This window comes from Hyla sarda, chromosome 4 (genome assembly GCF_029499605.1).
Source record: "Hyla sarda isolate aHylSar1 chromosome 4, aHylSar1.hap1, whole genome shotgun sequence".
Classification (NCBI taxonomy): Eukaryota; Metazoa; Chordata; class Amphibia; order Anura; family Hylidae; genus Hyla; species Hyla sarda.
Window position 1 is genome coordinate 94,442,596 of NC_079192.1, and position 23,064 is coordinate 94,465,659.

Consider the following 23,064-nt stretch of genomic DNA (forward strand, 5'->3'; position numbering starts at 1 on the left):
CTAGGAGAATCTTTCCTAGGACTGTATCCACCTTTTCCAGCCCGCCAGAGCACCTGAAAGCTGAACTAATTTATGCAGGAAAAGTCATCAACTGCCGAGCCGAGAAGTTTGTGACGAATCGAATTTACTGTAAGTTCGCTCATCTCTAATGTGCACACACGTTTTGATACAGTTAAGTCCGTTTTTGAGGAACCCATTTTTCATCAGAAACCTGATGCGGGAACTGTATTGCAAAAACGTGGTGTGAATGCAGCCTTACAAGGGATTTTTCTGAAATTCCGCAGAGTTTGAGTGAATCTTATACTATTGTAATATGTGTTTCATGCCGTTTGTGGTTCGGGCAACATGAAATTTAATACATTTTTGACCTCCAGGAGCAAGATGTTAAAAGAAATCTGACAGTAGATGAAGTATTGAACTTTCTACTTCACAAAAGATGTTCATCTAGTACCCGATTTAAAATAAGGACCATTAGGCCGTCAATGCTAAACCTTCCATTTTTGGTGTGCAGTTCGCCGATGGTGAGTGGATCACTTGGTTAGCAGATCCCTGTTGGCCACAGTGATCTGCTTGTTCCTGAGTTTCTGTTTAGTTTGTATGTGTTCCATCCATGGGATTGTGTCTACAGCAGTGTTTCTCAACCAGGGTGCCTCCAGCTGTTGCAAAACTACAACTCCCAGCATGCCCGGACAGCCTTTGGCTGTCCGGGCATGCTGGGAGTTATAGTTTTGTAAAAGCTGGAGACACACTATTTGGAAAACACTGGTCTACAGTCTCCTTAGATGGTATAGCAGGCGACTTTAGGTTCTACCACAGTTTTATGGATGAATAAGCCTAGATCGTATACTTGTTGGCTAAATAGGGGAAGCACTGCAGCAGATTGCTCAAAGATCAGATCAATTATATGAACATCTCCCACCCATCATAAAGACTGTCCACACAAGATGATCAAAATTAGAGATGAGCTCACTTACAGTAAATTTGATTCGTCACGAACTTCTCGGCTCGGCAGTTAATAACTTTTCCTGCATAAATTAGTTCAGCTTTCAGGTGCTCCGGTGGGCTGGAAAAGGTGGATACAGTCCTAGGAGACTCTTTCCTAGGACTGAATCCACCTTTTCCAGCCCACCGGAGCACCTGAAGGCTGAACTAATTTACGCAGGATAAGTCATCAACTGCCGAGCCGAGAAGTTCGTAACGAATCGAATTTACTGTAAGTTCGCTCATCTCTAGTCCGAATCTGCTATTTAGGACAGATCGGCGTGCAGAAATTACGCCGTCAGCCCAGATCTTTTCATCACAGAAAATTAGATTTATTTAGTATGATTTAATTTATTTAGTATGATGATTTTAATTTAATTTAGTATGATGATTTAATCGCCATCAGATGACACAATGCGTCATTGTGATAAATAATCCACTTTCCTTATTGCCAGAAAAGATTCTTCTTTCATGTTTCCTAGAAATATATCTCTATATTTTCCGTCTTCGGATATTGTAAGGAAGTTACAAGATGTATTATTTTGGTCGGTGACAGGGACATTCAGCCAATGAATTGTGCAGTCTGGCGTCAGGGCTGTAATTGTTATTCTAATGCTCCCTGCCCTGAGTTATGAGGCAGGCCGGATGGCTCAGTACATGGGAATGCAGGGCATGTGTCTACAGATCCTCCTCACTATCTCAGCTGTTAACCTCCTCCAAGGCAAAAAATAGAGCAACCCTCCCCCTGGGATAAAGGCCAGAGAAGCTGTGTTTACAAGGGGAGCGATTTAGGAGAAGCCACTATTTGTGTGAGGAGCTGAGCCTCCAAGAGTAGACTGAGGGGTCGAGGAGGAGGGGACGCAACACCACAAAGAACCTTACAAGTCCCTCACAGAGAAGGAAGCCAGCGAGAAATGACTAGGATATGACCGCTTGTGCTCCCCTGTCTCAGGGCAGGAAGGGGGCACCTATCATTGGGGCAGATGGATGTTGGCATAGAGTGTTCAGGACCTGAACATGTGCTGACGGTGTGGAGCACCAGTGTGGGCAACCAGCTATCCCTGTGTAACCTGCTATCTCTGCTTTGAAGCGTGGGAGGACCAGGATGACACCCTGGTTTACCTGTTCTTCCAAGCACAAGGTAAGAGTTGCTCTGCTTTCCTGATGCTGTTAAGTCCGTCCGACATAACACTTTGCTGTTATGTCCTCATTGACGAAAACAGTTCCTTTCCGTGGGCACTTGGCAACATAGCTTTGTCTATGGAAGACTCATTGTCTTTTATGTTAGTGTGATTGTTTTGCTGTACCATTTAGTCTAGTCTTATTTACATTTGATCGCTAAGCGATCACTAAGACCCTATATTTCCCACCCAATATAAAACTTTTCATTTATTGAGCCAAGATTAAAATAACCTCACACATATTGATCCATATTCCATTAATTGGCATGACACTGCATGCTATCTGATTAAATTGAGGAGATTGTGGCTGCAGTCCACAATCTAAGGTGTGAGACAATTTAAAATCTAACACATTGCCCGCCCGACGTTTCGCCACAAGCTGTGGCTTTATCAAGGGCTAAGAGGCAAATGGCAAATTTAGTCTAGTCATCGCTTTTTTTTAGTCTTTGTGTAACCTCTTTTCATTTTGATGTTGTAGCGATCTCTACCTAAATCTGTGTAATAGAAATATTTGACCGAAACAACAGCTATATACAGTATACTGCTACATTGTATTGCCTGCACAAAGCAAATATGCCTATATGTTTTCAACTTTTTTTTTTTACACTGCATTGTATTCTAGGCAGCAGCGCTTCAAAGGAGAGTACTTGACAGGTGCTTTAACGCTCTGTAAACGGGGATAATACACCTGTGATGTCTTGCATTCCTGCTATGCTGCCCTCACCACCATACTAGGATGCTCTGTTTCTAGCAACATAGCTATGGTGCAGAATAGTAGCCAATGAGCAGCAGCACTCCAGAGTTGTGAAGCAAATGGTGTTTGTTTGTTTTTGTTTTTTTATTCAGACAACGTGTGCCACGTTTCAGTTTGCTGACCAAGCCATTATCAATCAATGGTTAGCAACCCGAAACATTGCACACGTTGTTGTCTGAATAAAGACCACCATTTGCTTCACAACTCTGGAGTGCTGCTGCTCATTCACTACTATATTGTCTTGGACCAGAATCAGGGGTCCGCAAGTAGCTTGCATCCGTGTATCCATACACCTCAGGTGTGCTCTCCATGGGAACTCTATGGTGCAGAATAGCTACTGAACAGTACTAGATGTTTGCATCTACTATATTAGGAATATTGCGCAGCATACGATTTAAATTTTACGTTTTTTGCGCATACAAGACCAATTTCACAATAGAAAAGTCTGGTTGACTAGGTACAACAGTGTTTCCCAGCCAGGGTACCACTGGCTATTACAAAACTACAACTCCCAGCATGCCCGGACAGCCTTCGGCTGTCCGGGCATGCTGGGAGTTGTAGTTTTGCAACAGCTGGAGGCACCCTGGCTGGGAAACACTGATGTACATGTTATTTGTCTCAGCTAATTTTCAGTGTTTTGACCATTTTTCACGATGAAATGTATGACGCATAATTGTTTTGACTCTTCAGCCTTTGGGGCATGATCATATATGTGCAGCTTTCACATGAAGGGGATGGTTTTTATGATTATTCCAACATGAAAGCCATGATCCTGGTATTGCAACCAGCCTAAACTCTCCAATAGAACAGATCGAAGTTGTTGTGGGGCTCAAGTTTTACTATGTCATAGTTGTTTTTGGCTATTACAGGCTTTAAGAGATGATTGCGGATGATTCACGACAATGGAAGCATATCATCTGATTTAGCTTCTGACATTTCGCAAGGCTACATTTTTGTTTCCCCACAACAATAACCTATTGGATGTAATAACAAAGTTGCATAATTTGGCTGCGGATCTAGATTATACGAAGCAGTGAATACTTAGCTTTCATGTTATCTGAGTTCCTTGAAATGAGAGAACCCTTTTAAGGAAAGGTGGTGCCCCCAAAACTTCATGTAAAGAAACCTAAAATCCTGTTTACTCTCTAAGCCGTTTCTTTCTCCACCATCTCTGCGGCGTCTATTACTGTCCATCCTACTTGTTTTAGTTGTCATTTCTTAGAAATATGACATTGCACATAATAATTTGCAGATAATATGAAGTGTAACATTAATCTTTCCATTTTTTTCCCCCAGCAAACTGCTGACTGGAATAAGTATGATGAACGGTTGATGAGAGCAGCGGAGAGGGGAGATGTAGAGAAAATTTCTTCAACTCTTGCCAAGAAGGGTGTCAACCCCAGCAAGCTAGACTTGGAAGGACGCTCAGCGTAAGTTTCAATACCACCATTGTACGTTGGTTCTGCCTTAGTTTTTGGTTTGGTGACCGTGATTTTGATAACATGTAAGAACAGCAAAGCAGGGAAAGGGAAGGGAAACGGCACAGGGCTAAGTCCTTCGCCCCAAAAACTGCATTAAAAACTTCCATAATTGGCTCAAAAATTTGCATGGCAGATTCCGTGCTGATTTTGAGGATTGTTTGTCATCATGGACTTTCCAGTGTGAACATGTCTTTAGAGATGTGGAGGGAGGGCATTGGCAAAAGAGTGGATAGCTCCCTATATTAACCCCTTAACTACCACGGCCGTAAATGTACGTCCTGGTGCCGCGGTACTTTGCTCATCAGGATGTACATTTACGTCCTGTACATGACCGCGAGCATCGGAGGGATGATCGGGTCATGTGTGGCAGGTCCTGTCTGCTGATAGCAGCCAGGGACCCGCCGGTAATGGGCGACATCCGCGATCGCGCGGATGTCTGCCATTAACCCCTCAGATGCTGTGATTAATACAGATCACGGCATCTGGCAGCGCAGCTATATTTTATGCTGATCTGATCGCCCGCTGCATGGCCGCGGGGATCAGATCAGCTAACATGGCGGGCAGAGGTCCCCTCACCTGCCTCCACCGCCTTCCCGGCTTCTTCTGCTCTTGTCTGAGATCGAGCAGATCAGAGCAGAAGAACGCCAATAACACTGATCAGTGATATGCTCTATGCATAGCACTCAAAAATATTAGAAATCAACTGATTGCTATAAATAGTCCCATATGGGGACTATTAAAGTGTAAAAAAAAAATAATAATTTGAAAAATCCCCCTCCCCAATAATGTAAAATGTCCCTTTTTCCCCATTTAACCCCCAAAAAGTGTGAAGAAAAAAAAAATGTATAAACCTGTTTGGTATCGCCACGTGCGTAAATTATTAAACCATTCCGAACTATTAAAATATGTTAATGATCCCGTACGGTGAACGTAAAAAAAAAGTCCAAAATTGCTGCTTTTTTTGTCACATTTTATAAAAATTTTTTTTTTTTTATAAAAGTCTTAAATACACACGTGGTATCAATAAAAAGAACAGATCATTGTGCAAAAAATTTGCCCTCATACCGCCACTTATACAGAAAAATGAAAAAGTTATAGGTTGTCAAAACTGAGGGGTTTTTAACATACTAATTTTAGTTAAAAAGCGTTTTTGTTTTTTTTAGCGCAACAATAATAGAAAAGTATGTAATCATAGGTATCCTTTTAATCGTATTGACCCACAGAATAAATAACACATGTAATTTTTTGCCGTAAATTGTACGGCGTCAATACGAAACCTTCCAAAATTTGCAAAATAGCGGTTTTCTTTTTAATTTTCCCATACAAATAGTATTTTTTTTTGGTTGCGCCATACATTTTATGGTAAAGTGAGTAATGTAATTGCAAAGGACAACTGGTATCGCAAAAAACAAGCCCTTATACTAGTCTGTGGATGAAAATATAAGGGTTACGATTTTTAGAAGGCGAGGAGGAAAAAACTAAAAATGTAAAAATAAAATTGGCCTGGTCCTTAAGATCAAAATGGGCTTGGTCATTAAGGGGTTAAATTTTCTTTTGGGGTTTTTTCGCACGTACAGTATCCTGCACATATTTGATGCAAACAGGTAGAGTTTATCCAGCTTTCCCGGCTACAAAGTACCACTGTTTACTGCACTGATCCTGTATCCTTTAATTCCGGGAAACAGTAAAAGTTTTTGTTAAAGAGATCGCTTAGCAGCTGAAATACCGACATGTTTCTGGCACCTCCCCTCCCTTCATCATGGCATATTTGATGCTCAGGATTTAAAGCTGCAGATTTGATGCTGTGTTCGGTCATTTAGTTAGTATAAAATCTGCAGCATTAAATCTACGCGCAGGACACTGTACGTATGACTAGATCCTTAAAGGGGTACTCCGCTGCCCTGTGTCGGAAGCTCCGCTCCCCAGCGTCCGGAAGTTTATTGTTCCGGACGCTGTGTTCGGGCTTCCATGTTCAGGGCCGCCCCTCGTGACGTCACGCCCGCCCCCTTCGTGATGTCACGCCCGCCCCCTTCGTGACGTCACGCTCGCCCCCTCAGCAAAAGTCTATGGGAAGGGGGCACGAGGGGCGGCCCTGAACACGGAAGCCCGCACACAGCATCCGGAACAATAAACTTCCGGACGCTGGGGAGCGGAGCTTCCGACACGGCAGCGGAGTACCCCTTTAAAGGGTTTTGTAAGGTTAGAAAGAACGCCACTCTTATCCATGTGCTGCCTAAATGCTATAGTAAATCATGTTGAACCTTCAGAACCAGTTTGCTGGCATGAATGTCTTGGCCATTTATAGAGAGATGAATATCTGGCAGTGGGAGCTTAAGGGCATAAATCTGATTTATTTATGTAACCCATGAGCAGAAACTAAACAGGATCAGTCAGACATGTGGTTCACTTTTAGGCAAGATAATATCTGATAATATATGCTGCGGTCAGTCTGAACCTATGAGAATAAGAGCGAGGGAGTAACTTCCCTTTATGATTCTAAGGCTATGTTTCCACATTTAATTTTGGTTACATTTTTAACATGCGTTTTCTGTTTTGACGGGTGAATTCCCATGTCTATGAACGAGTTCACCATTCATAACAAAAAACGCATCTTAAAAATGCAATGTGGGAACACAGCTTAAAGCTTTTTGGTGGCAGGTTAGCCAGTAGATTATGGCCCCTATACATGTTGTTCCAAGCAATTGCTTGGTTTGCCTGTCCTGTTGCGACCTCCCCGCCGAACCCCGGGACTGACTCACCGAACTCCTGGGGTTCGATCGAGCACAGGTTAAGGACCACTGCTTTAAGGTAACTCCGTCGCTTAATACAATTAAAGGACAAGAGTTGAGCGTAGAAAAAAAAATAGTGCATGTGCTGTTGTCTTCCCCTCACTCCACTCTTGTAAAATACCAGACACCCAATGTACCTTATTCAGGTCTGTGGAATCCGGTGGTGTCCCTTGTAAATAGGCTGTTCGGCCTCTGTGTAAAGGAGTCCTAATGTGTACGGCCTGCTTTAGACTAGGTTGTGTTCTTTTTCCATGTATTTGCTTCTTTGTATAATATATAATATCTGTATATATTTTTCTAAAGTGCTTTTTTTTTTTTTTTTTTTTTTACTCTTGTTTGCATTCAGGTTTCACATTGTTGCATCGAAGGGTCACCTAGAGTGTCTGAATGGCATCCTCTTACATGGGGTCGATCTCACAGCCCCTGATGCAGCTGGTAATTACATCATGGGAAATAAAATATCTGCCCCCCTTCTAGTATTACTTTATGCTTCTCAGAAGTGTGTGGACACCACCAAGGGGTCCTGTCCTGAATGTACTGCTGAATCTAGCAGCAGTGTAATATAGAGTATAAGCAGCTGAGCAGATTGATATATATATAGTTTTGTTGGAAAGGATTCAATAAAACTTGTAATATATTGATTGAAATCTGCTTTGTCTATGCTTGAGTCCAGTGAGCCGTCCTACCCTGGGATTGCTAGCCTTTCCTATATAAGCATTTATACAGAGAGAGCTGTCAATCAGTAGGACAAAACTATGTATCAATCAGCTCAGCTCCTCCTGCTTTATAATATAATAGCAACTGATCAGACTGCTTGTTCAATGTAAAAAGTTTTAAGTATAGGGTCCGACTGTTGAAACAACACCCCCCCCCCCCCCACAAATCTCCTGGCCCGGCAACCTGGCTGTCCCCATGAAAGAAGCTGTGCTGACCATGTTCGTGTATCTGCAGCTCTCCCATAGAGATGCATGAAGGGAGCAAGTCGGCCACCGCTTTTTGCCTTAGGAACCAGGGCTCCAGGCAGGAGACTCCCTTTAGTAAATTTCCCATCATCTAAATAGATGTTTTATAGTTTTTTTTCATATCATATTTGTTAGGTTTAGTGCTTTTTCTATAACTTATCCTGCATCTGCTTTAATCCTGCTCTTACTTTATCCCAATGGGTCATCACTTTTTACATCTTGTTTTCTTGTGTCAGGACGAAATGCATTGCATCTATCTGCAAAGTATGGACACTCCCTTTGTCTACAGAAGCTTCTGCAGGTAGGTGGTCCAAAGTGATTTATGTAGGCGTATGTCTCAGAAATCTACTTAGAGGAGTATTTTAATTAAAATAAATTAAGATGCGGCTTCACATAAAGGCAGATTTGCTGCTGACTGTGTTGAACCTCTGCCAGCAGTAAACTGAGGTTTTCTCCAACCCCTCCAAATATTTGCCCTGTCTTTTAACCACACTTAAAAATAGTTAAAGCACCATTTTAAGAAGACATGTTTATCAAGTTCAACCAAGGCCTGGTATTCTGTTCTTTATTATAGACTATTGTCACAGTAACTCCAAGGTTAGAAGATGCCTTTGGCTATGCAACTAAGTAATGAAACAATTACAGTAGACAACCCTCTAATTATTACAAGGGGAAAATTCCTAGTTTTTTAACTGTAACTTGAGTGCAATTCAGCGGAGGTTACTATTTATATTGGCCACACAGAACTGAATGCATTGGGGGACTAAATAACATTTATCAGGAAATCTGGTGGAATTTGCTCCAAAAACTGTCTTACACGGCTTTCATCATGTTTTCTTTGTTTTCGACACCTTATCACATTGTTCGATAAAGAGGTGTGGGGTGTTGTAGAATGGGGCAGGGTTTCAATGTAGGGGAAAATTTGCTACAAATGCGTCAAGTATGTGCCAAAAAGTAAGCCAACTTATAGAATGGGAAAATTTCAGCTAGGCCGAAAAATAAACCTTGTAGTACTGTTATAAATCAGATGCATTTTTAGGCTGTGTTCACACACTAATGGGCACAAAAGGACAACACTAGTAGTAAAGGTCCCAGCACTGCACATGTCAGTTCTTGATATTTTATTTAGAAAAAAAAAAAAAATGCATGGTGTACGAAAAAATATATACAAACAAGATGTTTTTCCGAATTAATGTCCTTTGTCAAGGTCTGAGTTATAATCCTTCTCTGAATAGGTAATGCATTAGTCGCACCCTCTCTAAAACCCATCCCTCCTGTTTTAACCCATCCAATTCAAAATGGAGCACCACCACACACCGTACCTTATATCAATATAGAATATTCTTCAATGTGTACCACATGTGAAAACTAAGAAATGCTGCTCACCACCAAAAGAAAATCCTGATATTGGGCTTCATTCCGAATGGTGATCTGGTTCTAAGCTTAACAATCCAAAAAGTCTCACATGTGAGGAGCTTCCATATCCAGTCTCCCCCACAGAGAGGCTTGTTCACTTGTTCAATTGGCATTACAGGCATGGAAGCTATACTTCCACCATGTTGGTTATGTAATTGCTTTTAAGGCTGCTGAAACTACATGGGTCTGGATGGTGCCCAAGACTTGTGCGCCAGTCACATGCTCCGAGATTGTTTGATTCTAGTGGTAGAGACTACATATTAAATCCCTGGGATGTCCCATTACTTTATGGTCCGACCCCATTGATCATAAAGTGATGGCATATCCTAGTTATAAGCCATCATTATTTGAAAGAGAAATGTCCTTGTAAAATCTTCTTAATAAATAATCATACATAAATTAGTAATGTATCTAGTATGGTTAATAACCTTTTGTTTCTTATCTCCAGTTTAACTGTCCAACCGAGAATGTGGATTTGCAAGGCAGGACAGCACTGCATGATGCAGGTAAGAGAACACCTGATGAAATGTCTGATCATTTTCTGCCATTCTAAGAAAGGATCTGTCCCCAACCTCTGAATCTCTCTTATGTTTTGTCTTGTTCAGCCATGTCAGATTGCTGTTCCAGTGTGCAGCTTCTGTGCGATCATGGGGCTTCAGTAAATTCTAAAGACTTGGTGAGCATTTCAGCTTTACATTTCTTCTACAGGGACTCCCGACCTATGATGGCCCCGACATACGATCATTTCAACATACAATGGCCTCTCAGAGGCCATCGCATGTTGAAGGCAGCATCAACATACGATGCTTTTGTATGTCGGGGCCATCGCATAAACGGCTATCCAGCAGCGCAGACTACTTCAGCTGCCACCGAATAGCCACCGGAGAACCGTTTACCGCCGACGATCACTTACCTGTCCTCGGGGCTCCGGTGCATCCTCTTCGGGATCCCCTGCATCGTCGGCGCTCTCCATCGTCGTCATCACGTCGCTGCGCACGCCGTCCCGTCATCCAATAGGAGCGGCATGCGTAGCGACGTGATGGCGGCGACTGAGAGTGAGGATGCCGGAGCGTCGGAGACACCCCGGGGACGCGGCGACAGCGATGGAAGGCGACATCCAGGGCAGCGGTGATGGTCCGGAGCATCGGTGACATGTGAGTATAACCTCCAGTACCAGTGGTCTTCAACCTACGGACCTCCAGATGTTGCAAAACTGCAACTCCCAGCATGCCCGGACAGCCAACGGCTGTCCGGGCATGCTGGGTGTTGAAGTTTTGCAACATCTGGAGGTCCGCAGATTGTAGACCACTGTCCTATACTTTACATTGCGCGGATCCCTCAACATACGATGGTTTCAACAAACGATGGTCCATTTGGAACGGATTACCATCGTATGTTGAGGGACCACTGTACTTCATTGCTACTTTCCAGAATCTTACTCAGTGTTGAATATTTCTTGAGCCTTTTGTCAAAGGTACTAACCTCAGATTTTGATGCTGTCATTCAAGGATGGTAGGACGCCGCTTGCACTGGCTACACAGATGTGCCGCCCAGCAATTTGTCAACTACTTATAGAAAAAGGAGCAGAAGTTAATGCCCGGGACAAGCAGAATAAGTAAGTAATAGCAATGGTATTTAGATATGCCATATAGATAGGTTCATTTACTGAGACCTGTGATTCAGAGGCTGTACATTCACTGATGTGATGCTGTGTGTATCTCTCAGGACTCCGCTCATGCTGGGTTGTGAGTACGGATGCCGAGAAGCTGTGGAAGTCTTGCTGAGAGCAGGGGCAGATGTTACACTGGTTGACTCTATGGGACATGACTGCGCCTATTATAGCAGAATTGGAGATAACCTCGAGATCTTGTCTCTCATCAGGACTGCAGTGGAGAGCTCCCCAAGAGGTGACCTTCTTTATGGTGATTGTAATCCATTGCACAAAGGATTCTTCTCAAGAAGTGTAAGGCTGACCCATATACTGTATTTTTCTTACAGGGCCAGAACCTGTAAGGAGCATGGTGTCTTTACGTGCTGTGAGTGTTATCTTTTTACAAAACCTATTCCCTTCCATATTGTAGTTCTAAACGTTGTTCAAAGACATAGTCCTAACTTAAGGCTTCGGGGCCCCAGTGCTAAATTTGTTGCAGTGTCCTCAACAGCCATATGACATGTATAAGACAAGAGTTTTCTTATGTTACATAGTTAGTATGGTTGAAAAAAGACATACGTCCATCAAGTCCAACCAGGGGATTGAAGGGAAGGGTGTAAGGGGATAAGGGAAAGGGATGTAGTTTTATAATTCTGCATAAGCTTTAATGTTATTTTGTTCCAGGAATGTATCTAACCCTGTTTTAAAGCTGTTAATTGTTCCTGCTGTGACCAGTTCCTGAGGTAGACCGTTCCATAAATTCACAGTCCTCACGGTAAAGAAGGCGTGCCGCCCCTTTAAACTAAACCTTTTCTTCTCCAGACGGAGGGAGTGCCCCCTCGTCCTTTGGGGGGGTTTAACCTGGAACAGTTTTTCTCCATATTTTTTGTATGGGCCATTAATATACTTATATACGTTTATCATATCCCCCCTTAAACGTCTCTTCTCAAGACTAAACAATTGTAACTCCTTTAATCGCTCCTCATAGCTAAGATGTTCCATGCCCCATATTAGTTTAGTCGCGCGTCTCTGCACCCTTTCCAACTCTGCAGTGTCCCTTTTATGAACAGGCGACCAAAACTGAACAGCATATTCCAGGTGAGGCCGTACCAATGCTTTATAAAGGGGGAGTATTATGTCCCTGTCCCTTGAGTCCATGCCTCTTTTTATACATGACAATATCCTGCTGGCCTTGGAAGCAGCAGCCTGACATTGCATGCTATTCTGTAGTCTGTGATCTACAAGTACACCCAGATCCTTCTCTACCAGTGACTCTGCCAGTTTAATCCCCCCTAAGACATACGACGCATGCAGGTTATTAGTACCCAGATGCATAACTTTACATTTATCCACATTGAACCTCATTTGCCAAGTGGATGCCCAGACACTTAGTCTATCCAAGTCATCTTGTAACTTATGCACATCCTCTATAGACTGTACTGTGCTACAAAGCTTGGTGTCATCTGCAAAGATAGAAACAGAGCTGTTAATACCATCCTCTATATCATTGATAAATAAATTAAACAACAGTGGTCCCAGTACTGAACCTTGGGGTACACCACTAATAACCGGGGACCAATCAGAGTACGAATCATTGACCACCACTCTCTGGGTACGATCCATGAGCCAGTGTTCAATCCAGTTACAAACTAAAGTTTCCAAGCCCAAGGACCTTAACTTACCTGTCAGATGTCTGTGAGGGACAGTATCAAACGCTTTGGCAAAATCCAGAAACACTATATGTGACAGGGTCTTTCTCAAGCATCTGGGCCCTGGTGTGGGTACTACCTCTGCACCCCCTCAAGTTACACTCTGCTCAAAGGTGTTTTTTCATGATGGCACAAAACATGCATATGCCATCACTATATGATTGGTGGGGTACTAACTTTTGGCACCCCTACTAGTCCTGAAAATGAAGGAATGCAGTGTCAGTGTATCAGTCACTGTTTTTACCCCTGTATAGCAATGCCCAGGGAACTGCTGCTGGATCCCATTCAAGTGACTGTGGTCAGCTTTTTTTTTTTTTTTTTTAATAGTAAGAAACAATCGGCAATAAATACCAGGAAAATAGAACTCTTCATGCATACGAGTAGGATAATGCAGAAGAGGTCAGCTGCAGTTCTCTGCACAATTGTGGCTAGGTCCCTCCTCTGGAAACTAAACCCCTAAGGTCCCATAGATCTCATCCATACTGATCAAGAATTGATGGCATAAATGGAAAAGCCCCAAAAATAATAAAGACGAAGCTGGGTGCTGGGTTTTGTTACATAGGACATAAGAAATTGGTGTTTGCTTCCGCCCTACACGGTCTTCCCCCTCCCCTATGTTTGCCATCTATGCAGTTTCTTTGGTTGGATGTGTCCTGCAAACCCTAAAATGTCTTATCTTTGTTATGCAGTTGAATAAAATCCATTGTTTGCTGACTATATAGGGTTTTTTTTTAAGTGAAAGTAATGACCGGATGTCCAGGAAATGACTGTACTGGTGATCACAACTTTATTTTCAGTCTCTAGACAGATTTACATACATGTGAGTGAGTGACAATAGTGACACTTCATATTGGGCTGGGTATCCATCATAGGGGGATCTTCTCACTTGGAGAGTGTATGTTTATCATGATTGAAGCATTTTTGCGGTTTTCCTCCAAAATTATTTAACCTTTCCCTGTCTGTAAGCACTGGCTAGACACCGCCAGCCATAGCCATTCCAGATACTTTACAGTATTGTTCCCTTCTTAATGTCAGCTATTCATTTACACCCACCCAACCTACCGCTTCCACTGACCATTTCAGTACTTCAACAATGATTTGACATTACCACTGTAAGATGCTATCGGTGGGGTTTGTACTTTAAAATATTAGAACAGTTTTTGTGTGTTTTGCACGTTCTTGCTCTGATGGCAGCAGCCTGTAATTGTTGCTATACGTGTTACTTCTACACAGAAATGGGCAAAGTATAACTCAAAAGAAGACACCCCAGCAAAGTCAAAAGAACAGTCCCAGGTATGTGTAAGCATGATTTTACCACTATTACTATAAGCAATGATTTATGGACATGCTGAGGAGGTATAATGATTCCATCACCCAGAGTTCTCATCTCCATCATCATTCCTTTAGGACTTGGAAACTGAGAATGAAGATCTACGGGATAAACTGAAAAAAATACAGTATGATCATAAAACGCTGCTCGATAAAGTTGGAGGCTTAAAGCATCAGCTCAGCCAGGTGGGGTTCAGTGTCTGCCAGTCATTTAAAAGCAGGTGGGTGGGTAACCTGTCTATAAGGCCTCCAGTATGTCATCAGAGTGAATAGTCAAGCGTGTGAAGCATTTTATAGCTTATTACATCTGTTTATACAGTGGTATGGGTGTGTGTCTATGATGAGAGTCACCACCGCCAACCTCCAAGTGTGTTCAGTCAAGTACTGTCATAACTATTGTAATTGTCACTAATAAAACACTGTGGGGTTCTGCTAAAAATGCTGATTTAATGTTACAGTCCAATTTACCATAAAAAAGGAGTAAGTGGGGAAACAAATCTATATGAACAAGTGCACTGGAGGCAGGAAATAGCTGCAGCTTGTCCCCATGGGGTGGGGGTGTGGTGGATTGTCTCTCTTCACAGGGAACTAGGTGGGGTTTCCAGTTAGGGTCTGTGTGTCCGAAAGCAGCGAGTGATATAGAGGGACTGGTCTGTTGTTTCAGACAGGGATACTTACATTGACTTCATATTGCAGGAGCAGATGATAACAGATGACTTAGAGAATGAGGTAGGCTGGTATTTTGGGGGTATAGAATATTCTTTTTTTTTTTTTTTTTGCACCTCACTTTTATCTTTTATTAAAATCGCAGAAAGAGGAGCTGAAATCTCTGTTGGAAGGAAGAGAAAAAGAACTTGAGGAGAGTCTGAGAACTATGGAAAATCTGCGAGGGAAACTGAGATATTATGAGGTGAGCATGGGTCTTGGTATAAGTCAGTGCTATGAAATGACATAGAAGAAAGAATGGGCATATCAGATTGTGTAGTGTTCCGAAGCCGAGTGCCATGTGAGGATAAAGAAATAAACTGGAGCAGACAACTGTTGTCTATAGGGAAGGAAATGTTATTGTTAGAGATTTCCCAACCTTGATCTCCAGCTGTTGTGAAACGACAAATCTAATTATGCCCTGACTTTGGCAGTCAGGACATGAGGGGAGCTGTAGTTTTAAAACAGCGGGAGGGCCACAGAATGGTGACCACTGCTCTAGGATATTGCCGCAAATTTAGTGTGAGGTGTGGGAACTTTTTCATCTAACTGCTATAGCAATTCAGTCCCACACTGATCTCAGGGACTGGGGTATATGGAGTTGTCTGTACTTAATTTTAATATATTATGTCAAAGTAATAGCTGCTAATGTAATGTCTCCGAAAACTGCTTACTTACGGCTGCAAATATTTTTGTTTTTGAAACCTGATTGATAATTTTCTAGGATTTCAAGGGTTACTACTGATGGCTGGTGACTCAGGGATTATAAATGATCCTCCTGGTACCAAATACAAAATTATGATATTTTACCTAACATGCAATTTCACAGTGAAAACAAATTGTATTGGTAATAAGAATTTTTTTCTATAAATTAATTTTTTTGCCAACTTTATTTTTATCAGAAAAATCAGTCGTCCCCTAGCAGCCCTTTCAGCAATGGTAAGAATTAGTTTTGTATACACAAGATATGGGTGTTCCTCATGTTTGCATAGGTCTGATTTTTTATTTTTTTTTCATTTTTTCTTCCAGGTAAAGAAGACATAGTTATAAAGCAAAATCTTGTTCTTAATGCTGATCCGCAGGTAAGGAGTGTGAAGCGGGAAATGTATATTGACTGTAATGTTTGTTTTGTGATTGTCCAACTGGGTTTGGTACCAAATATGCAACAGCAGTGCTCTGAAATGCAGTTATATGGGTTTTCCCAGGAAAGCTGCAGGATAGGTGAGCTGTGTCTCATTGGTTGAGGTCTGACTGCTGGGACCCCCACTGATCGCAATAACAGGGGTATAGTGTTCCTATAGTTGAAAAGAGCGGTGGTAAGCTATGCATGCTTCCGTATTTAAATGAGCCCTGGCAGATACAGAAACTTTTTATGTTTTAAATATTGGCAAAACTTTAACCTTTCTAATATACTTCATAAGAAATTTTTATTTCCTTTTTATAGAAATATAAAATCTGATAAAATCATAGCTTTGTCCAGGCTGTAGCACAGACATGGACAAAGTCCAGGAGGTGAGGGTGGGCTAACACTCCTCTGTGCTCTCTCCTGTCTGATAGAACTCCTCTGTGCTCTCTCCTGTCTGATAGAACTCCTCTGTGCTCTCTCCTGTCTGATAGCACTCCTCTGATCTCTCTCCTGTCTGATAGGACTCCTCTGTGCTCTCTCCTGTCTGATAGAACTCCTCTGTGCTCTCTCCTGTCTGATAGCACTCCTCTGATCTCTCTCCTGTCTGATAGGACTCCTCTGTGCTCTCTCCTGTCTGATAGAACTCCTCTGTGCTCTCTCCTGTCTGATAGCACTCCTCTGATCTCTCTCCTGTCTGATAGGACTCCTCTGTGTATTCTCCTGTCAGATGGGACTCCTCTGTGCTCTATCCTGTCTGATAGCACTCCTCTGTGCTCTATACTGTCTGATAGCACTCCTCTGTGCTCTCTCCTGTCTGATAGGACTCCTCTGTGCTCTCTCCTGTCTGATAGCACTCCTCTGATCTCTCTCCTGTCTGATTGGACTCCTCTGCGTATTCTCCTGTCAGATGGGACTCCTCTGTGCTCTATCCTGTCTGATAGCACTCCTCTGTGCTCTATCCTGTCTGATAGCACTCCTCTGTGCTCTATCCTGTCTGATAGCAGTCCTCTGTGCTCTATCCTGTCTGATGGCACTCCTCTGTGCTGTCTGATGGCACTCCTCTGTGCTCTCTCCTGTCTGATTTCAATGTGAACAAGGGTATGGGTGTGTTGTAGCACCTGGGTGTAACGAGATGCAACTGAGTCTCCACACTACTCAGTATATATCCAATCCAGTCCAATGCAAATAGCACTCGTACATGGACACAATGCAAAAATCACCCAGTGCATACTCGCCGATCCACGGTCACAGCATTACAACAGACCTTTTCGGCTCCAGCCGGAGCTCCATATAAACATGTCCATTTATGCTGTGCAAAGTGCGTAGAACGCTCTCCTGTCTGATAGCACTCCTCTGTGCTCTCTCCTGTCTGATAATAGAGAGCACAGGGGAGTACTATCAGACAGTAGAAAGCCATGATTTCTATAAAAAGGAAATTAAAATTTTCTTATGAAGTATGAGAGAGGTTAATGTTTTGCCATGATGTACAACATAGAAAAAGTTTTTCTATCTGACAGTGCCCATTTAACTTTAGTTAAGTAGGACAAACCTAGTGTAATGTTGTACGTGGCAATTTTCATCTGGCCTGTATAGTTTGTTACATTTAGTCTAACCCAAAAAGTCATGCTAGTATTGGACAATCTTGGATGATTTTATTTACCAGATAGTACACAATTTGTATGTCCTTTTATTTTTTCGACCAATGCAGTTGTAAAATCATTTAAAAGGAAGCAATGTTTTAAGTAGTTATTCTTCCACGTTATACATTTTGGTTACCTTTCTGCACAACCTGTACAAATGATACCAGTTGATACTACTATATAGTGATGGACCACAATAAAGGTGTGTGGCTTGACCACTTTCTGTTGTCTTGCATGTCAAACAAAAAGACTTTGTATTTACGCTTTGTACCTCTGCTCTTTTAGCTTGCAGCTCACCTACCGGCCAAGTCTCAGTTGCGACCTCTGGAACTTCCTGGGGAAAGCGCTGACCACCGGCAGGAACAAGAAACCATCCGCAGATACTATGAAATGGCAAGAGAGGAGACGGCGAGACTGCAGCAGGAGTTATCAAGGAGATCTTCTGAGTGTGTAGCTCTGGCATCCGAGAGGGATCGGAGTAAAGCAGAGTCAGACAAGCAGATCCGTCAGTTAGAAGAAGCACTGCGCGATGTCCAGAAGCGCATGTTGGATTCTGAAAGTAAAGTGAAGCAGATGCAAACACATTTTCTTGCACTGAAAGATCACCTAACTCAAGAAGCGTTGAGTGGCAACTCTCGTGCAGAGGAATTGCAGGAGCAGCTGCGAGAGATAAAAAGCAAGTATGAAGGCGCATCTGCTGAAGTTGGAAAACTACGCAACCAACTGCGTCACAATGAGCTTCTGGTGCAGGAGCTGCGCAGAGAAGATGCACGCTTGCGTAAAGAGAGCCGTCGCCTACAGGATGAGCTGGCTTTGTGTGAGGAAGAAAAGGAGCATGCTCAACGAAGGTCACAGGAGGCTGGAGAGCAGCTAGCTCTTGCTGTCACAACAGAAAAATTTGAGAACATGAGATGTCTCCTGACAAATGAGGTAAATGAGAAGTCACGGAGCTTGGAAGAAACTAAGCAGGAACTGAGCAAGGTTAGGGATGAGCTTGAAAGTTCAAATAGAGATAAGAAGAGGTTAGAAGCAAAATGGGACATGCTCAAAAAAGAGTCAGATGAGTTGAAAGTAAAGTATAGTATGCTTAGTCGGGAAAGTGAAAAGCTGCAGACAGAGAAAGTTCTGCTGCAAAGGCAAATTGAAGAGCTAAAAGGAGACATGAGAAGTCAACATGTCCCAGTACAACTGCATGCAGAGACAAAGAGAGCCTGCGAGGAAACAATCGCTCTACTGAGTCAGAAATTAGTGGAGTCGGAGGCAAGTCACAGGAAGGCGGAAGAAGAACAAGGGCGGCTTCTGGAGGAGAGGAAGACATTGAAGGAGGGTATGATGCTTCTCCAGTCATCCACTACTCCCCGAGAAGAGCATGAGAAAACTATGAAGGATATGCAGCTAAGGATCAGAGAACTGGAGAAACAACTAGCGGAAGTCTCTAAGAAATGGGAGGAAGAGGCAAAAAAAGCTAATTCTCTCCTGTCCGAGAATGCTAATCTAAGAGAAAACCACATACCCCTGACTACACATCTGCAGACTTCTGCATCACTGACTGCTGAGTTAGAGAGATCTAAAGCTGAGGTTACCATGGTCAGGAAACAGCTGGGAAATGAGACAAAAGAGATGGCAAAGGTTCAGGCAGAGCTGGAGAAACTTGTTGCTACGCAAACATCACTGCAAGCACAGCTAGAGAGTGAGTCTACACTTAAGTCTGACTTGCAGAAACAGCTGAAGAATGAGGTTGCCAAGCAAGCTGAAATGCATGAAAAGATTAAATGTGAGATGGCAAAAAATGCAGAGTTGCGTGATCAGGCAACCAAAGAGGCAGCTACACGAGTAGAACTGCAGACACAACTGCACAGTGTGAAAACACAGCTGGGTTCTGATTATGTGACGCAAAAAGAACATGAGGAGAAATTGTCAGAGCTACAGAAGTGCAAAGAACAGTTTGAGCAAGACTATCTACAAGCATATTCCAGCTACCAGAGTGAAAAAGAGGAGGTGAGGAGGCTACAGCTAGCTCTGGAAGAACAGAGGGCAGAACTGGACATGTTGCAGCACTGCATTACTGAAAAATATGCCCCTCTTACCAGCATTGAGGAGAAGGAGAAAAACTTCCAAGCAATAAGAAATGAGATGCAGTCTGAGTTGCAGAAACAACAACGTATAACAAAGACAGCACAAGATGATCTTGCCAAACAGCAACAAGAAACCTTAAATCTTAAGCAAGAACTGGAGATTGCCAAACATAGCCTTGCTGAAGAGCGTATGTCACGTAAACAAGAAGAGAGTGCAATGATTATCGAGTTGGAGGAACTAAGACGCTGCTTAGAGCAGTTACAGAAGTCCCAGATAGACTCCAAAGAGAAGAATCAGGAGTTGCAAGAACAGAACCTTCAGGCCACAATGAAACTCAAGGAAATGCAGGAAAGTCTCAGCATTCAATACATTCCTTTAGGGAAATACAATGCGTTGCAAACCACGCTGAAGAACACCAAAGCAACTCTAGAGGCCGAGCTTAAAGCCAAAGCTAACTTGTATGAGAAAATGCAGGAGAAAGTCCACAACCTAGAACAAGAACTGGAGATCCAGAAAGCTGGTATTGTCTCAAGCACCAAGCATGCCGAGGAAAAGGAGGTCTGGCAGAGGCGCGCTGCAGCAGCAGAACAGAAAATAGGGGAGAAAGAGGAGAAATTGCAGATGGCTGAGAAGGAAATAAATAGTCTCCGTGAGGAATTGAAGAAGACTCGTCAAAATCTGGATGAGCTGGAGCGTTACAGCAATAGGGAGAAATCTGATTTTGGTGTAGCCAGGACTGCTTTAGAACAAAGAGTGACTCAGCTTGAGGAGACCAGCAGCAGGTTCAGAGAGGACAGCAAACGGGCAGCTCAGGACCTGCAGGAAGCGCTACGGCAGAGCGAGAAATTAAGGCAAAAGAGCAGCAGTCAAGAACAAGAGATCAGTAAACTCATAGAGAGGCACAAACAGTCACTGTCTACTATTGAGGGACTGAAGGAGAGTATCCAAAGATCAGCAGCAGATCTGGAAAGCAAGGATAAGCAGGTTAGTAGAATGAGTATATTGTACTAGATGCATCAGTAGTGATGGGAAATGCAAGATTTAGGGGTCATTACATGGGTTTTTATTTACTTCAAGGATCTAATTTTATGTTTCTTCACTTGTTGCCAGATCCGATCTCTTCTTAATGATGTGGACAGACTGAAGCAGAGCTTGTCCCTGCTCCCTGAGAAGATTCAGTCTGAGGAGGCCCTGCAGAATCAAATAAAAACTCTACAGTGCCAGTTAGATGTAAGTTGTGATGTTTTATATATCCATTGTACCTGTATCACATAGGTACAATGGATTCTTCGCTTTGGAAAAATCTTTGTTGTTAGAAGTGTCCATTGACCATCAAGTGTCCATTGTCCATTAAATCAAATCATTGTATTAAGGTTATACAGGAAAGGTCCTCGTTGCAAGAGATGCTCTGCATACCTGCTTTTCACTAAGGCCAAAGATAAGGATCCTTAACAGACCCCATGTGGTAACTAGAATTCTCTAGTAAGGTGTAGGAAATTGGGTTTTCAAGACTGGACAACAAACTGGGCAAAATTGAAGTTGTAAGACTATGGTTTAGGGTATGTTCACACTACGGAATTCCCTGCAGAATTCCGCGGTGTGAACTTAACATTAGTGTGAATGGGTCTCCGCGAGACCCGTTCACACTGCGGAATTTCAGCGGCGGACGATTCCGCCGCTGAAATTGTTCCTCGCAAAGAAAGAACATGTTCATTCTTTGCGCGGAAGTCTGCGAGCACTGCATAGCCATCAATGGTGGCGGCGCAGTGCCGCGCGGTCCTACCTCCACTGCCGGCTGCCAGACTGAATCTCCGCTCGCTGAATTCAGCGAGCGGAGATTCCGTTCACACACTGTAGTGTGAACATACCCTTATGTTGGCAGAACATGTAGTTCGCAACTCAAGATGTAGTATGTAACAGTGTATTCTTTCCAATTTTATGATTTAATCTGCTGTCCTTATCTCACCATAATTCTTTATCACAGGACGCACATCGGAGACACCAGGAAATAGTTTCTATCTATCGTGCACATCTTCTGAATGCTGTACAGGTAAGGAGAGAGTATAGATTATCATTTATATACATTTTTATCTAATGTCTGTGTTACCAAGAAAAATCCTTTTTTAATGTCCTACATGCATCATGTGACATACAGCATAGACTTTTGGTTACCCATGCTAAAGCCTTGTATTTTTTCTTTATAGGGTCATATGGATGCAGATGTACAAGATGCATTACTACAGATCATACACATGCGACAAGAACTTGTCTGCTGATATCTTGTCAAGAAATGGTCTATAAATTGGTGGGGTAGTGGGTAGCTAAGTTTTTGCAGGAGGCAGAATCCACATTTATACATTATAATAATGGTGGAAATAAATAAACACACCCTACACACACTCTGCTTAGAAAGAGTGGCATGTGCTAGTCACTTGAAAGATAATGAATGTAATAACAGAAATATGGATAAAATAAGAATGTGAGGGGAAAGAAGGTGAACTTCAGATTTTCAGAGGGTAATGGCAATGTTGGTTGTGATGGAACAGGAAAGTGGTCAACTAAAGTGGGTTGAAGATGAAATACTGTGAATGATGGCCATAAAGGATGACAAGCGTGGAATACATGGAAGTTATGTTGAAAGCTTAAGAAAAAAGATGCAAGATTAACTGGACTTGGATTATGTCAACTGTGGACACTGACATTGTACTATGCTGGATAGAGATGAAATGGAAAATTACAAGACAATGTGACTAGTTTTATGCAGAAGGAAATTTCTATGTATAGGCAGTGACTTAAACAAGTATTTGGGACCTGTGAAGTTTAAAAATGGAGGTTCCCACTGAAAGGCCGCAGAAAATCCCACTTTTTAATTGTTTTTGAAAGGGCATGTCTTGCTTTGAACACCACCTTAGATATAATTTTACATGAAGCATGAATAGAGATGAGCGAACTTACAGTAAATTCGATTCGTCACGAACTTCTCGGCTCGGCAGTTGAGGGCTTTTCCTGCGTAAATTAGTTCAGCTTTCAGGTGCTCCGGTGGGCTGGAAAAGGTGGATACAGTCCTAGGAAAGAATCTCCTAGGACTGTATCCACCTTTTCCAGCCCACGGGAGCACCTGAAAGCTGAACTAATTTATGCAGGAAAAGTCATCAACTGCCGAGCCGAGAAGTTCGTGAAGAATCGAATTTACTGTAAGTTCGCTCATCTCTAAGCATGAAGTCGCACATGGTAGATCTGCTGCAAAAGTTTCAGCGACTGTCA

General features: G+C 42.6%; 1 protein-coding gene across 4 annotated transcripts in view; it reads left to right on the forward strand.

The window, feature by feature from the left end:
* Window positions 1-22,801, forward strand: part of UACA (uveal autoantigen with coiled-coil domains and ankyrin repeats) — a 69,297-nt gene extending 46,496 nt beyond the window's left edge. For 3 of the 4 annotated variants that reach the window (XM_056571589.1, XM_056571592.1, XM_056571588.1), the window contains 18 exons: window positions 4,213-4,346; window positions 7,533-7,621; window positions 8,385-8,449; window positions 10,013-10,070; window positions 10,170-10,240; window positions 11,073-11,179; window positions 11,290-11,471; window positions 11,563-11,600; window positions 14,158-14,217; window positions 14,332-14,439; window positions 14,950-14,982; window positions 15,065-15,163; window positions 15,861-15,897; window positions 15,988-16,040; window positions 18,010-20,784; window positions 20,911-21,030; window positions 21,785-21,850; window positions 22,005-22,801. In XM_056571589.1, the coding sequence (XP_056427564.1) occupies window positions 4,213-4,346; window positions 7,533-7,621; window positions 8,385-8,449; window positions 10,013-10,070; window positions 10,170-10,240; window positions 11,073-11,179; window positions 11,290-11,471; window positions 11,563-11,600; window positions 14,158-14,217; window positions 14,332-14,439; window positions 14,950-14,982; window positions 15,065-15,163; window positions 15,861-15,897; window positions 15,988-16,040; window positions 18,010-20,784; window positions 20,911-21,030; window positions 21,785-21,850; window positions 22,005-22,076 (4,167 nt within the window). In that variant the 3' untranslated portion in view covers window positions 22,077-22,801. Of the gene's footprint in view, window positions 1-1,670; window positions 2,123-4,212; window positions 4,347-7,532; window positions 7,622-8,384; window positions 8,450-10,012; window positions 10,071-10,169; window positions 10,241-11,072; window positions 11,180-11,289; window positions 11,472-11,562; window positions 11,601-14,157; window positions 14,218-14,331; window positions 14,440-14,949; window positions 14,983-15,064; window positions 15,164-15,860; window positions 15,898-15,987; window positions 16,041-18,009; window positions 20,785-20,910; window positions 21,031-21,784; window positions 21,851-22,004 lie in introns of those variants that run through there. The other variant, XM_056571590.1, reaches the window with a different exon arrangement.
* The last annotated feature ends 263 nt before the right edge of the window (window positions 22,802-23,064 follow it).